Below are 15190 nucleotides of genomic sequence, written 5' to 3'. Positions count from 1 at the left end.
CCACACACATATGGTAAACTTATCTTTGATAAAGGGAGTAAGAATATACAATGGAGAAAAGACAGCCTCTTCAATAAGTGGTGCTGGGAAAACTGGACAGCTACATGTAAAACAATGAAATTAGAACACTCCTTAACACCATACAAAAAAATAAACTCAAAATGGATTAAAGACCTAAATGTAAGGCCAGACACTATAAAACTCTTAAAGGAAAACATAGGCAGAACACTCTCTGACATACATCACAGCAAGGTCCTTTTTGACCCACCTCCTAGAGAAATGAAAATAAAAATAAACAAATGGGACCTAATGAAACTTAAAAGCTTTTGCACAGCAAAGGAAACCATAAAAAAGATGAAAAGACAATCCTCAGAATGGGAGAAAATATTTGCAAATGAAGCAACTGACAAAGGGCTAATCTCCAAAATTTACAAGCAACTCATGCAGCTCAATATCAGAAAAACAAACAACCCAATCCAAAAATGGGCAGAAGACCTAAATAGACATTTCTCCAAAGAAGATATACAGATTGCCAATAAACACATGAAAGAATACTCAACATTGTTAATCATCAGAGAAATGCAAATCAAAACTACAATGAGATATCATCTCACACCAGTCAGAATGGCCATCATCAAAAAATCTACAAACAATAAATGCTGGAGAGGGTGTTGGTGGGAATGTAAATTGGTACAGCCACTTTGGAGAACAGTATGGAGTTTCCTTAAAAAAGTAAAAATAGAACTACCATATGACCCAGCAATCCCACTACTCGGCATATACCCTGAGAAAACCACAATTCAAAAAGAGTCATGTACCACACTGTTCATTGCAGCTGTATTTACAATAGCCAGGACATGGAAGCAACCCAAGTGTCCATCAACAGAGGAATGGATAAAGAAGATGTGGCATATATATACAATGAAGTATTACTCAGCCATAAAAAGCAATGATTTTGAGTTATTTGTAGTGAGGTGGATGGACCTAGAGTCTGTCAGAGTGAAGCAAGTCAGAAAGAGAAAAACAAATACTGTATGCTAACACATATATATGGAATCTAAAAAAAAAAAATGGTCATGAAGAACCTAGGGGCAACATGGGAATAAAGATGCAGACCTACTAGAGAATGGACTTGAGGACATGGGGAGGGGGAAGGGTAAGCTGGGACAAAATGAGAGTGGCATGGACACATATACACTACCAAATGTAAAATAGATAGCTAGTGGGAAGCAGCCGCATAGCACAGGGAGATCAGCTTGGTGCTTTGTGACCACCTAGAGGGGTGGGATATGGAGGGTGGGAGGGAGGGAGCCGCAGGAGGGAAGAGATGTGGAGATATATGTATATGTGTAACTGATTCACTTTGTTATAAAGCAGAAAGTAACACACCATTGGAAAGCAATTATACTCCAATAAAGATGTTAAAAATTTAAAAAATGTAATTTATCCAATCCTGGCTTATAGCTTGGTTTTTTTCTCCCTCATGTTCCTTTCCAGTGCAAGAAAAAAATTACCATAAGTTGTTCTGGCATGAACAAGAACTAGACAGCAATAGCATTAGTTTACTTTCCTTAAATCCCATTTCTATTGCCTAGGTGATCCTAGCCAGAGCTTGCTTTCTTCATCAATGAAAGATGTGTTCCTTTCAGAATTAGAATTTACTGGAGGAATAAGACCTGTCTTATATTTGGGGGACAATATGAATTTAAATTGGTAGGTTTCTGGTAGAATCTTTAAACTGAGACAAATAAACTAATAAGTATGATACCTTTGCATAAAATAGAACTCTACACTGCTGTAATTTTAAGTGGGGAAGCAGAGCCCAAGACATCACAAATCAAGTAAAATTTTAAAATAGTCTCCAGTTGATAAGTGAAGCTTCATTAAATGCCATCTAACGAAAACTAAAATAGGATGTAAAGGGAAGCAATTAAAATGATCATTTGAAGAATTCTGAAAGCAGGCAGACTCAATTTGAAAAGCATTGGAATGGGGGAAAAAAAGCAATGGAATCATATACAGAATGGTTAGCCTAATTTAGCCCAGATTTATTTGATAAAGTTCCATTGGTCATCTTCATAAGGTTTACCTTACCAAATGGTGATTATTAACAAAAGTATAGGGTAGGAAACAGGTCCCATTTAAATTACCTAGAAAGTGAATAATAGCCAAATGACCAAAAGGCTCTTAGTATGGATTTTTTTAAATGACACTTTTAATTATTAATAACATTATTTGTGATCATGTTGATATTAATGATATAATCATTAATAGCAACAATATAAAAAATTATTTTTAATTGCATGTTCCTGTTTACAAAACACTTTAATATAAATAGATTATATGTACTATATTTATAATATATTTGTATATTATCTCATTAAAACATGTCCAGTGAATAATTACAGAATCAGATCATAGTATCTATCTAGTATATTCCAAATAGATTTTGGAAGCCCAGTCCTTAAACCTGGTGGCATGATTACTACCAACTGTAATCCCTTTCCTTTGCAACGATGCCAAAGAATTCCCTTTTTCCCCCTCACTCTCACTGCTGCCAAGGATGGTTTTGCTTAATTGGCTCTGTGCTTAGTGCTGCTGAGGCTGTATTTGCCCCCTTGAGTGCATCGCTGCTGTTGCTGCTCTTACTTCCACCTACCGCTCATTTTGCCCAAAATAATTTCTTCGTTGGGCTTTGCTTTCTTTCTGTTTAATTCCAAGAGTGTTTTTCGTCTTGCTGCAGCCGAGGAGATGCTGAGGCTGCCACGGCTGTGACTTTGCTACTGAGGGTCTTCTTGTGGGAAAGCTGAACCCTGGTCCTCACTGGGGCACTGCCTATGCTGCCCCTGTGCTGTGTTTGCTCTTTGTTTGGAGGTCCATGTCCCAGTTTTTGTCTTGCTCTTTCCAGAATATGTCACAGAAAATGTTAACATTTTCGATAGAGACTTGGATGGGATTTTCCTCCAACCTCAGTTGAATTTCAGTCATTGTCATGTTTTCCTTTGGAGATGCATGCTTATGTCGGCCAAGCTTGGTTTTAGTTTTATGCTGTAAGTAAAACTGAAATTTATGATGATGATGATGTTGATTAATAAACAGGCCGCAGAGCAGAGTAAGAGCTCAAGTTCTGTAATAATAGACAGCTGAGTTCAAATCTCAGTTCTGCCCAGTTCTAATCATTTGACCATGAGATTCTTAATTAACTCTCTGAATTTTTTTTTCTCCTCTATGAAACAGACAACAGTAACATTATTCTCCTAGGGCGCTATGAGAATCCCATGAAAGAAAGGAAGTGCATGTAAAACACTTTGTTTACTACTTGATGCATAGCAATAGTAATTTTCATTACTGGAGTATTATATTCTACACACAACTAATAGTGTGTTTTTGTACATACAAATATTACATAAGTTTTGGTTTCATAATTAAATGAATAAATTAATATTATTAACATATGGTACCTCTAAAATCTTGTTGAATGAAATTGTAAAATTTAAAATTTGCATATCCTTTTTTTAAAGAACAAAATATTATTAGTTGATAAAACTCTGGAAGATTGATGCCATCAGAGCTAATAGGAAAGATTTCTGGCCTAGAAAAAATTTCCTCTGATAGATCTTAAAATGAAGCAAATGCAATTGTCCCTCTGGGTGGAAAAATCAAACACAAATAATGATTTGTACGTAAGAACTTAAAGAGGAATAAAAATAAAATTCATCAATATTCATTTATTGATTCACTTGTATATACTATTTAGTAAATATATATTGAATATTACAATTGTCCTAAGCTTATTCTATAGTAATCTAATTAATCTAATTATTTTCTGGTATTGAAATGGCTGCATTGGGCTGAGGCCTGGAAAAGGGCTGTGGGACTTGGGGATCAGAAGAAGCCCATCCTAGGGCTTCCCTGGTGGCGCAGTGGTTGAGAATCTGCCTGCCAATGCAGGGGGCACGGGTTCGAGCCCTGGTCTGGGAAGATCCCACATGCCGTGGAGCAACTAGGCCCGTGAGCCACAGCTACTGAGCCTGCGCGTCTGGAGCCTGTGCTCCGCAACAAGAGAGGCCGCGATAGTGAGAGGCCCGCGCACCGCGATGAAGAGTGGCCCCCGCTTGCCGCAACTAGAGAAAGCCCTCGCACAGAAACAAAGACCCAACACAGCCATAAATTAATTAATTAATTAATTTTTTTTAAAAAAAAAGCCCATCCTAGGGCTCAGCATCTGCTCATAGGATGCCTGGGATTGCAGTCAAATGCAGAAGTGGCTACTTGTTTTGGGCCTTCTTTGCTGGACCCCCTCATCTTCCTGACCTCTAGATGCTGCAGTGTCCCAGGGCTCAATCTTTGACTTCTTTTCCTCTCAATCCACACTTGCTTTTTGAGTGATTTTATCCAGTCCCATGACATTGAATACAATCTATATGCTTATGATTCCTAACTTTATATCTTCACCCTCATAACTCACCTGAGCATATTTAATTTGCACATTTAATGGCCTACTCCGTATTTCCATCTGGGGGTTCAAGAGGTATCTCAAGCTCACCCTGTTGAAATAGAGCCCCTGATTTACATCCCATACCCGGTCCTGTTCCAGTGTTCCCCATCTTAGTAAGTAATCCCTTATCCAATCACCAAATTACTCAGGCCAAAGACCTCTCTGTCTCTCCCTGTCTCTCTCTCTCTCTCTCTCTCTCTCTCTCTCTCTCTCATACCATATCTAACCCATCATCTATAAACTCTCCTCCCAATCATTTCTCACCTCCTCCACCAATACCTTAGTCCAAATAACTATCATCTTTTTGTGTGTCCACTATAGTAGCCCCCATTTGAATATCTACTTCTAGAGGCCCTAGGTCTCTGCCTTCTGCCTGTCACTGAGCTTCAGTCTTCGCTTGCTAATTCAGTGGCCTTCTTTCTAGTCTTTATCTCAACCTTGTTCTTGCTTCAGGGTCCCTGCATTTGCTATTCCCTCTTCTTGGAACACTCTTATGCAAGCTTCTTGTGGCTTTTTCCATCACTTGTTTCAGGTCTCTGCTCATCTGTCACCTCCTTATCTATCCATTCCATAGTTGTGGAATGGATAAATGACTGTCTCTACTTCCCTCCCACCTGGGGAACATGGTATCATGGACAGGTTGAAGATCGGATCCTTGACTTTTTGACAATATTTACTGAGCTCTTACATTCAAGGCACAAAGCTGGAAGGTTTTTTTCTTTATGTTCTTTATCATATTTAATCTATAAACCCTACAAAGTAGGTATTCTTATTGTCATTATTATTATCTCCTATTTTACAGATGAGGAAACTGAACTCAGCAAGGTTTAATAATTCAACCGATACAGCTAGCAAGAGATAGATAGTGTTGGGAAGGGTACTTATGCAGTTTGTTGATGCTTGCACAGCTGCCAAAGTGTGCCTTGGGCCTAGAACATTTCCTTACATGGAGATGAGGAGCCCTCACAGCCTATGTTGGGTGTATCACCTTGTTTGGGAATATAATGTTCCTGTTCTGAGTTTAAAGTGTACTTCTTTGTTCTGCTTCAAGTGTATGCGTCACACGGGACCTGGCTAAACACATTGCTCTATCTGTTTGGTCTTGGTGAGGAGGAAACAGGGTCCTTCACTGGCAACACAGAGGGGTGCTGGCAGACCATCTTCCAGCATCAGCTACACAGCAAGACCCACTGGCCTTGGGGAACTGACACTATTGAAGCAAAGTATTGCTCCATCCAGTGTCTGTGTGAGTCATGTCTTTCGTGGTGACCCCAACACCTGCAAACGGTGCAGTGGGTTGACATCTTGGGACAGCTGCTCCTGGTGGGAGGCATTGTCATCTCTTTGCTATCTTCCATGCAGGGTCCTCCTCCCTGGTGGTGGTAACAGGTGTTAGTTGCTCTACTCTCAGTAACTCTAAGCTAATTATCTCCAATTTCAAAGTGCTACTCTTTTTTTTAAAATTTATTTTATTCAAGTATAGTTGATTTACAATGTTGTGTTAATTTCTGCTGTACAGCAAAGTGGCTCAGTTACATATACACACATATATGTATTATTTTTCATATTTTTCTCCATTATGGTTTATCACAGGATACTGAATACAGTTCCCTGTGCTCTACAGTAGCACCTTGTTGTTTTATCCATTCTCTATATAATAGCTTGCATCTGCTAATCCCAAACTCCCAATACATCCATCCCCCAACCCCTTCTTCCCCTTGGCAACCACAAGTCTGTTCTGATGTCTGGGTGTCTGTTTCATAGATAAGTTCATTTGTGTCATATTTTAGATTCCACATATAGGTGATATCATATGGTATTTGTCTTTCTCCTTCTGACTTACTTCACTAAGTATGATAATCTCTAGTTGCATCCATGTCACTGCAAACGACATTATTTCATTCTTTTTTTATGGCTGAGTAATATCATTGTTTATATGTACCTCAAAGTGCTACTCTTAAGCATTATTCCATGTTCTCTCCCCACCCTTCTTCTAAGTGCAGTTGCTTCTCCTTATTTGTGGTAGTTGTTTTATAAAGTCACCACAAACACTGAATTAGCAAATAGTAAATCATTGCTCTTAGAGGAAATATAGGGTTAAGTTCCTGCAAGCCTCTGGTCACAACATTTTCTTCCATAAATCAATATATAACCTTGTTTTATGTGTGTTTCTGTTTAGACTCCTTTTTTAATATACAGTTGATTTGTTAACATTAAAATAATAGCCAATATCATTATACCTCAGGCCAGAATGAAGTTTATCTACACACATATTTTCTCTGTAAGGCAGTTCACAGCCTTCTTGTGTTCAGGAACATTAGATGACACTTCATCACTATGATTTGGTCCATTTTGAATTGCAAAATCAACAACATACAGCACAAAAGTGCAAAAAAAGTGGTACTAAATAGACCATGGAAAGGATACAGTGTGAGAAATGATACACGATAGGAGAGCATCACCTTGTTTGACCTCAGCTGGGAATGTGCACATCAGGCAACTCAAATTTTTCACACGTGTTTGTGAATGACTGTGAAAGCACTGGGTGTGCTGATTTTGGTGTAACAAACACATTTTAGTGTGTATGTGAATTCACAAATACAGAATTCGCAAGTAGTAAGGATCAAGTGACTGTAAATCTTCTTAACCACTTCAGGTTTACAGATTTCTTTAAGAATTTGATAAAAGTTTCTAACCAGAAAAATGCACTGTTCACATATACACACAAATCTTACATGAAATTCACTTGTGAATTCCAAAGAACCCCAGGTTAAAACTCCTGTCCTCATGCATTTTGTCTGATTCATCTTCATGGAATTTCTTTGAAGTTGGTAGGGACAGAACATAGAGTGATGAGCTCATTTGCCCCGGTTACATCATTGACAGCAATTACATAATTGCCCAGGATTACATAAATAACATCCCCAGGCAGCCAGAGAGACTGTTAATGAAACAAATTGGTCTGCTCACCCAACACACAGCAAAGCCAATCTACTGACATCAGGTTGTGGTGAAGGAAAATACAGTGTTTATTACAGGGCACCAAGTGAAGAATACAGGTAGCTAATGCCCAAAAGACCCGAACTCCCTGATGACTTTTAGGAATAGGTTTTTAAAGACAAAGTGAGGGGAGTGACATTTGTGGGGAACGTAATCAGCTCATGCACAATTTTCTGATTATTGGGTGGTGAGGTAACCAGGTGAGACCACAGGGGTTAACATTATCAATCTTCAGGCTCCAGGTCATCTGGGGGGGTATATGTTCTCAGGGTCACGATTCTTCATCTGGTTAGGATATGGTTTCTGCAAAACAACTGAGGAATGTGTATTAGACTTTACCTTTACCTGAGACAGAACTGGGAGTGCTTGGGGGATGACTTGTTTAAGCTACGGTTATTTCCCTGCCTGACTGTGCTATCTTTGTCTCTGTACTACTTACCTGCACCAGGAAGGCCTCCACATAGGTCTCCTCTGTTTCAAGACCACTCCTGGAAATTGAAGTGCTATTTTCAGGGAACTTGCCTTTATTATGAGGTGGTCTCTTAAACATCTCTACTTTGGGACTCATCATCATCATTCTTGTGTGCAGTTGTCCCACCCTTGCAAGTGGACAACTGCATAAGTTTTAAAGTGGCCTGATATCCAACTTTTATGTGAGATTCAGTCATTTCAATTTTGTAATCTGTAAGAACTGCACACCCAACACAGGCTTTAGCAAATAATCACTCTCTGAACTTTCTTATGTTTCTGCTGATGGAGGGTGGGGTGATGCAGAGGAGACTAACAAAAAAAAAATTTACTCTATTTTTGAGGTCCACTTTATCTTTTTTATTTTTTGTGGGTTTTTTTTTGTTTGCAGTCCATTTTAAAAGCTGGTTTCCTTTCCTAATTTTTTCTTGCCCATGTGAATAGTTTGATGGATTTCTATTCCTTGGAAATAAACCATGCCAGTGGAACCAAGTCATCTCATCCCTAAACTCTAAGTTTAGGGTTTCCAGTGTCTCTTTTGTTCTAACATCCCATGGTTGTCTGATTCTATCTCAGAAGGATTCTGGAAGGCAGAAAGAGGCCAACCAACCAGGATTAAACATGTTCTTCAGAATGTTTGCACTTTAGCAATTAAATATGAAAACATTCTCAATCTCTTACCAAGTTTCACAAGAACAGTGAGAGAATTAATTTCCAAAAATGTAGAAAAGTAGAGATTTAAGAAATGAAATACTAAGCTTTTATATAATGATGCATATTTCATGCAAAAAATGAAATATTTTGAAACAAAATATCCATGTGAATGACTTTCTAAGAGCAAAATAAAAAATAACCTCTTTGCCAGAATCAGAACCTTTGGGGGGCATCACTACAGCAGACACACATTGCTGCATTGAATATATTTTGGAGATGACAATGTTATAAGCATCTTGAGAGATAACAAGTGTGACTTTTTAAAAACAGTAGCAATATCAATGAGTACAATATACGATCAAGCTTCTTTTCTCTAGAAGTTAATTCTACTGATTAGAAAGGATCATACAGAATATAATTTTGAATGCTGTCAGGAACAATAGAAGTTTTCTATAAATCCAATTTCTGAAAAGAGCATATACTGTACAACTGCGTATTCAGGGATGAGGGAGAGAATCTCATTCACTCACATAGTACCAGATATTTTTGTTAATTCTATGTTCTACGACTTGATTCTATGTCACTTTGTAGCAGTAAACAAATCATACTTAAGAATGGTAAAATCTTAAAAATGGGATAATGAAGTCAGCTGGAGCCTTGGCTGAACAGCTTGCAAGATTTCACTAGAGCTGTTTTAGAGATAACCTCCCTCAACCGGCACCATCCCTCTCCTACCAGTGTAAGATGAGGATCTTGAAAAAATAGGGAGAAGAGTTTGAGAAGGATAGGTGTTAGCTCTTTGGAAGACCTAAATAGACATTTCTCCAAAGAAGATATACAGATTGCCAACAAACACATGAAAGGATGCTCAACATTACTAATCATTAGAGAAATGCAAATCAGAACTACAATGAGGTATCACCTCACACCGGTCAGAATGGCCATCACCAAAAACTCTACAAACAATAAATGCTGGAGAGGGTGTGGAGAAAAGGGAACCCTCTTGCACTGTTGGTGGGAATGTAAATTGATACAGCCACTATGGAGAACAGTATGGAGGTTCCTTAAAAAAGTAAAAATAGAACTACCATACTACCCAGCAATCCCACTACTGGGCATATACCCTGAGAAAACCATAATTCAAAGAGTCATGTACCGCATGTTCATTGCAGCTCTATTTACAATAGCCAGAACATGGAAGCAACCCAAGTGTCCATCGACAGATGAATGGATAAAGATGTGGCACATATATACAATGGAATATTACTCAGCCATAAAAAGAAATGAAATTAAGTTATTTGTAGTGAGGTGGATGGACCTAGAGTCTGTCATACAGAGTGAAGTAAATCAGAAAGAGAAAAACAAATACCGTATGCTAACACATATATATGGAATCTTAAAAAGTTCTGATGAACCTAGGGGCAGGACAGGAATAAAGACTCAGACATAAACAGTGGACTTGAGGACATGGGGAGAGGGGGAAGTGTAAGCTGGGACGAAGTGAGAGAGTAGCATTGACATACATACACTACCAAATGTAAAATAGATAGCTAGTGGGAAGCAGCTGCATAGCACAGGGAGATCAGCTTGGTGCTTTGTGACCACCTAGAGGGGTGGGGTAGGGAGGGTGGGAGGGAGGCACAAGAGGGAGGGTATATGGGGATATATGTATATGTATAGCTGATTCACTTTGTTACACAGCAGAAACTAACACACCCTTGTAAAGCAATTATACTCCAATAAAGATGTTAAAAATAGTAATAATAAATAAAATAAAATAAAAATAGGGAGAGAGCCCCTGAGATTACAAGGTTCTTGTAATGCTGGAGAAAGTCACCAGTTGGCACAGTGTAGAAGTCCCCACACCCACATGATAATGGGATTGTCTATGGAAACATCGGAAGACCCTAACTGAAACTTTCTCCACTTTGGTTAGTCCAAACAAAGAACACCCTTTCTGTCAGTGCAAATAAGAGTCTAGACATCCTCAGAAAATATAGTTTCTTTAGCTATCACCAAATCTTCCCCTCTACCTGTTTCTTATAACCATTTGTTGACATCCACATGGACCTTCTTAATTCCTCATTCAAGTTGGTAGTACATAACAGATTCAATGATCTATCAGGTTATTATTTAACAAATATATATTGAGTGTCTTCTACTTTCCAGGCACTCTGCTAGGCAGGGATGTAACAGTAAACAAAGCCAGTCCATCTATTACGGAGGTTGATCCAACAAGGGCTGGAAAGGGAGCCAGTACAACAGAGTCAGGGAGACACCACAGGAGAAGCACAGCAGGCTGGGCACACAGAAGAACACCTAATTCAGTCTTAGGTGGTCAGTGAAGGAAAAGAATATTAATAAACATCTCTTAAATAGTGTTCACTGTATGCCAGACATCATTCCAAGTGCTTTATACCACTGTTTAATTCATTTAAGGATTTCAATGATGCTAAGTGAAGTGCCAACTTGCAAAGTGAGGAGAGAGGTCACTGGAGCATTCCAGGCAAAAAGAACAGCAGGTGCAAAGGCCCAGAGGTAAGAGAGCATGAAAGAGAAATAGATACAGTGGTGCCCCGGAAGCAGCTCATGCCAGCTCACCAGATCTAACTGTTAAGTATTCAGGAATTTTGTAAGCTAGTAACTGTTGGTAGCTCAAAATTGGCCACAACAGAAGTATTTATATTATGGAAGATCGCAAATCAATCAGCATTGTTTTCGTGTTTTGTTTTATGTATTTTTTGAGAACCATTTATCAGTGCATCACTGATCCTGAGGTACAGGAAATAATAACCTGAAATTCTTTGTTTGCATGTTTATCTTGGCATCAAATTCTATGCGCAAAGTTATTTGCATTTTTTAATGGAGTTCAAGATCATTTTGTTGACAGACATGATTACAATGGTGTGCCAACGTCATCTTCAAAAGAGAAAAAAGATGGCATGTTAAAATATCATATGAACATCATTTACATTTCACTGGCATTTTGACCCAATTTAAACTGAACGAGATCCCTACATTGTATCTCAAATATACATAACATCTTCTATCTCAGTAGCTTAAGCTAATCTAGCCCTCTCAAATTATAAAACCCCTCTTGTTGTCATGATGCATAGATAATAGCAATTTTTACATCCAGATGAGATGTAGAGTCTATGCATAAAGCACAATGATCTTAAAACTCTTAGGAAATCATTTAGGGCAAGGAGGAAAATGCCCCCAATTCTCCTCACCATGAAGTAACATTAAAATGCACATCCAAGGCAGATGGAAGCAGCCCTGAGAGGAAGAAGCTTTTGCTGATCAAGAGCAATGTTTTAAGTTTAACTGAGGAAAAAAAACACTGTCTAAAAGTGGCAACATTCAGTAGCAAAGAAATGCTGTGTTTCTCGTGAATATCTCTGTTCACGCGTTGCTGAGACCTAGAATATGACGAGGGGGTGTAAGCTTTGCTGCAGGGGAAACCCTGAAACGTAGAAATCATATCGTCAAGCATGAAGAATGGCTGGGTCCAGAGCAAGCAGAAGCTTCTACCGAGAAGGGAGATCACTTTTTTCTGCTTTTCTGTGGCTTCCATGCTTTTCCCTGGGTCTGCAGCGAGTTCATACACCAGGTTATTTATGTGTTCATATATTTATTCAGACTTTTAAAAATTGCTGTGCAAATCCTCCACTCAAAGTTCCCAGAAATACATTTATAGATTTTAAAAACAACTCACTAAAAGACAACATTTTTTGGTGGTATAGTTGATTTACAACATTATGTTAGTTTTAGGTATACAACATAGTAATTCAGCATTTTTATAGATTATACTTCATTTATAATTATTATAAAATATTGACTGTATTTCCTGTGCTATACATTATCCTTGTAGTTTATTTATTTTATACATATTAGCTGTACCTCTTAACCCTCTACCCCTATCTTGCCCCTCCCCCTTGCCTCTTCTCACTAGTAACCACTAGTGAGTTACTAGTTATAAGTCTGTCTGACTTATTTCACTTAGCATAATACCCTCCAGGTCCATCCATGTTGTTACAAATGGCAAAATTTCATTCTTTTATATGGCTGAGTAATATTCCATTGTGTGTGTGTGTGTGTATACCATGTCTTCTTTATCCATTCATCTGTTGATGGACACTTGGGTTGCTTCCCTATCTTGGCTATTGTAAATAGAGCTGCTGTGAACATTGGGGTGCCTATACCTTTTGGAATTAGTGTTTTTGTTTTCTCCAGATATATAACCAAGAGTGGAATTGCTGGATCATATGGTAGGTCTATATTTAGTTGTTTGAGGAACCTCCATACTGTTTTCCATAGTGGCTGTACCAATTTACATTCCCTTCAACAATGTACAAGGGTTCCCTTTTCTTTACCTCCTTGCCAACATTTGTTATTTGTGGTCTTTTTGATGATGGCCATTCTGACATGTGTGAGGTGATATCATCATTTTGATTTGCATTTCTCTGATGATTAGTGATGTTCAGTATCTTTTCACGTGCCTGTTGGCCATCTGTATGCTGAAAGACAACTTTTATCTTGTCTACCATCTTTCCCATTCAGAGCTCACTGTTTTTTTTTAACAGGATCATTCTGGGCAGTCTTCCTGATGCCATCACAGCCTCTGCCTGAACCCCAACAGGAAGGTCCAAAGCAGCAGGTGCAAACCCAGACGGGGAAAACTGGTGGATTACTCTGTGTCCAGAAAAATGGAGCTCAAGGCCACGAACAGATACACCATCCCAGGGAACCTTGCTGTCTTCCCCTATCTGACCACGGGGCTGCTAGCTATTGGCTGGTTCTTCACTCGCTGGTACTTTGTTTATGAAGCCACCTCCACCAAGCACGCTCATAATATGTACAAAAAGCTTCTCATCTCCTTGGTGGCCTTGCTATTCATTGACTTTGGAGTTCTCTTCCTGTTACTCTGGGTTGGCATCTACATATGAGCTCCTAAGGGATCCAACCAGGTAGATTCATTGAATCTTGGTTTTTGTAAATTATTTTTTTTTTAACTGTTGCTGGAAGTGTCCCACCTGCTGCTCACAGTAAAGGCAGATGTGGAAAGAGAAAGAAAGTAGAAAGAAAGAAAGAAGAAAGGAAGAAGAAGAAGAAGAGAAAGAAAGAGAGAGAAAGAAAGAAGAAAGAAAGAGGAGGAAGGGATGGAGGGAAGGAGGAAAGAAGGAAGGAAGGAATTAGGAAGGAAAGAAAGAAATCCTGAATAGGAACTTCAGAATAAGTTTGATGCTGGTAAGCTGCCCAGCATTGCCCCTGACCTTCAGAACTAGGACCACGTCATCCTCATAGCATTTACTCAGGGCCACAGCTGCAAAGTCATGGAAACCTGCAAAGCAAGCCCATCATCAAATAAAAATCATAATAGCACTTATGATGTGCCAGGCACTGTTGATTTAGTCATTAAAAAAAAACAAAAAAGCAAAACTACCTTTTGTGGTAATGCTATTATTATCCCCAATTAGAATTCTCTAAAAAGGCCCCCCAAATACCCATAAGTAATACATGGATCAGAGTTTATCCAAAATAAATGTCATAAGCTTCCGGCTAGCCCTAATCTGCACTCCATTAAATATGGCTTTGCCTGTGCTGATGACACTAGTTGTTAGTTAATTCTAAGGGAAGGAAACCAAGTCAGTGTTTAGGGTGTGAACTGACAGATGGGTTAGCAATTCAAATCTTTCTCAAGTCAGGGGTTTTTATTTTATCTCCACAGCTACAGCCTATGTACAGCACCCCACCTCTCAGTCCCTCATTTCTAGAGCTCTTCTGTGGCTTAATTTTTTTTTTTTTCCCACCTGGGACCCTGAATACTTTCTACGGACTTAACTCATAAAACTCAGTCTTTTTTTTTTTTTAATTATTTATTTATTTATTTTATTTTTGGCCGTGTTGGGTCTTCGTTTCTGTGTGAGGGCTTTCTCTAGTTGTGGCAAGCAGGAGCCACTCTTCATCGCGGTGCGCGGGCCTCTCACTATCGCGGCCTCTCTTGTTGCGGAGCACAGGCTCCAGACGCGCAGGCTCAGTAGTTGTGGCTCACGGGCCTAGTTGCTCCGCGGCATGTGGGATCTTCCCAGACCAGGGCTTCAACCCGTGTCCCCTGCATTAGCAGGCAGATTCTCAACCACTGCGCCACCAGGGAAGCCCTGTGGCTTAATTTTGAATGACTTGTCTTGGGTCATCTGTCTTGAGTAGTATTTGTATAGTATCAGCATCTACCAGCAGGTGTCTCTAGGTCACTGAAGGAGCTTCATTAGATTTTGGAGAAGGAAAGAATAAAAAAGGTATTTGGGACACAACGAGGCATGAAGCAAATACCAAGTGATGCCCTACTCCAGGACCAACCCCAAACCTCCAGGTAGCAATTATAAGTGAGTGAGTGAGTGAGTGAGTGTGTGTGTGTGTGTGTGTGTTTGTGTGTGTGTGTGTATGTACACACACACATCCACCCTTCCCCTTCAATGCACATATAAGGAAAAAATATAACTTGGAACATTAGGAAACATTTAGAGCAGCCATAGAACAAAGTGCAGAAATATGGATAGATGCAATACA

At 39.1% G+C, this 15190-nt stretch overlaps 1 protein-coding gene across 2 annotated transcripts in view; it reads left to right on the top strand.

The window, feature by feature from the left end:
• LOC117202101 (transmembrane protein 258-like) overlaps positions 1–14061 on the top strand; it is a 55611-nt gene extending 41550 nt beyond the window's left edge. The window contains exons 3-4 of one of the 2 annotated variants that reach the window (XM_049708862.1): positions 11060–11158; positions 13207–14061. In XM_049708862.1, the coding sequence (XP_049564819.1) occupies positions 13330–13569 (240 nt within the window). In that variant the 5' untranslated portion in view covers positions 11060–11158; positions 13207–13329 and the 3' untranslated portion in view covers positions 13570–14061. The remainder of the gene's footprint in view (positions 1–11059; positions 11159–13206) is intronic. The other variant, XM_033431723.2, reaches the window with a different exon arrangement.
• The last annotated feature ends 1129 nt before the right edge of the window (positions 14062–15190 follow it).

The sequence above is a fragment of the Orcinus orca genome, chromosome 1 (genome assembly GCF_937001465.1).
Source record: "Orcinus orca chromosome 1, mOrcOrc1.1, whole genome shotgun sequence".
In the NCBI taxonomy this organism is placed as follows: domain Eukaryota; kingdom Metazoa; phylum Chordata; class Mammalia; order Artiodactyla; family Delphinidae; genus Orcinus; species Orcinus orca.
The sequence above is the reverse complement of the archived record's forward strand: the minus strand, read 5'-3'. Positions and strand labels throughout refer to the sequence as shown.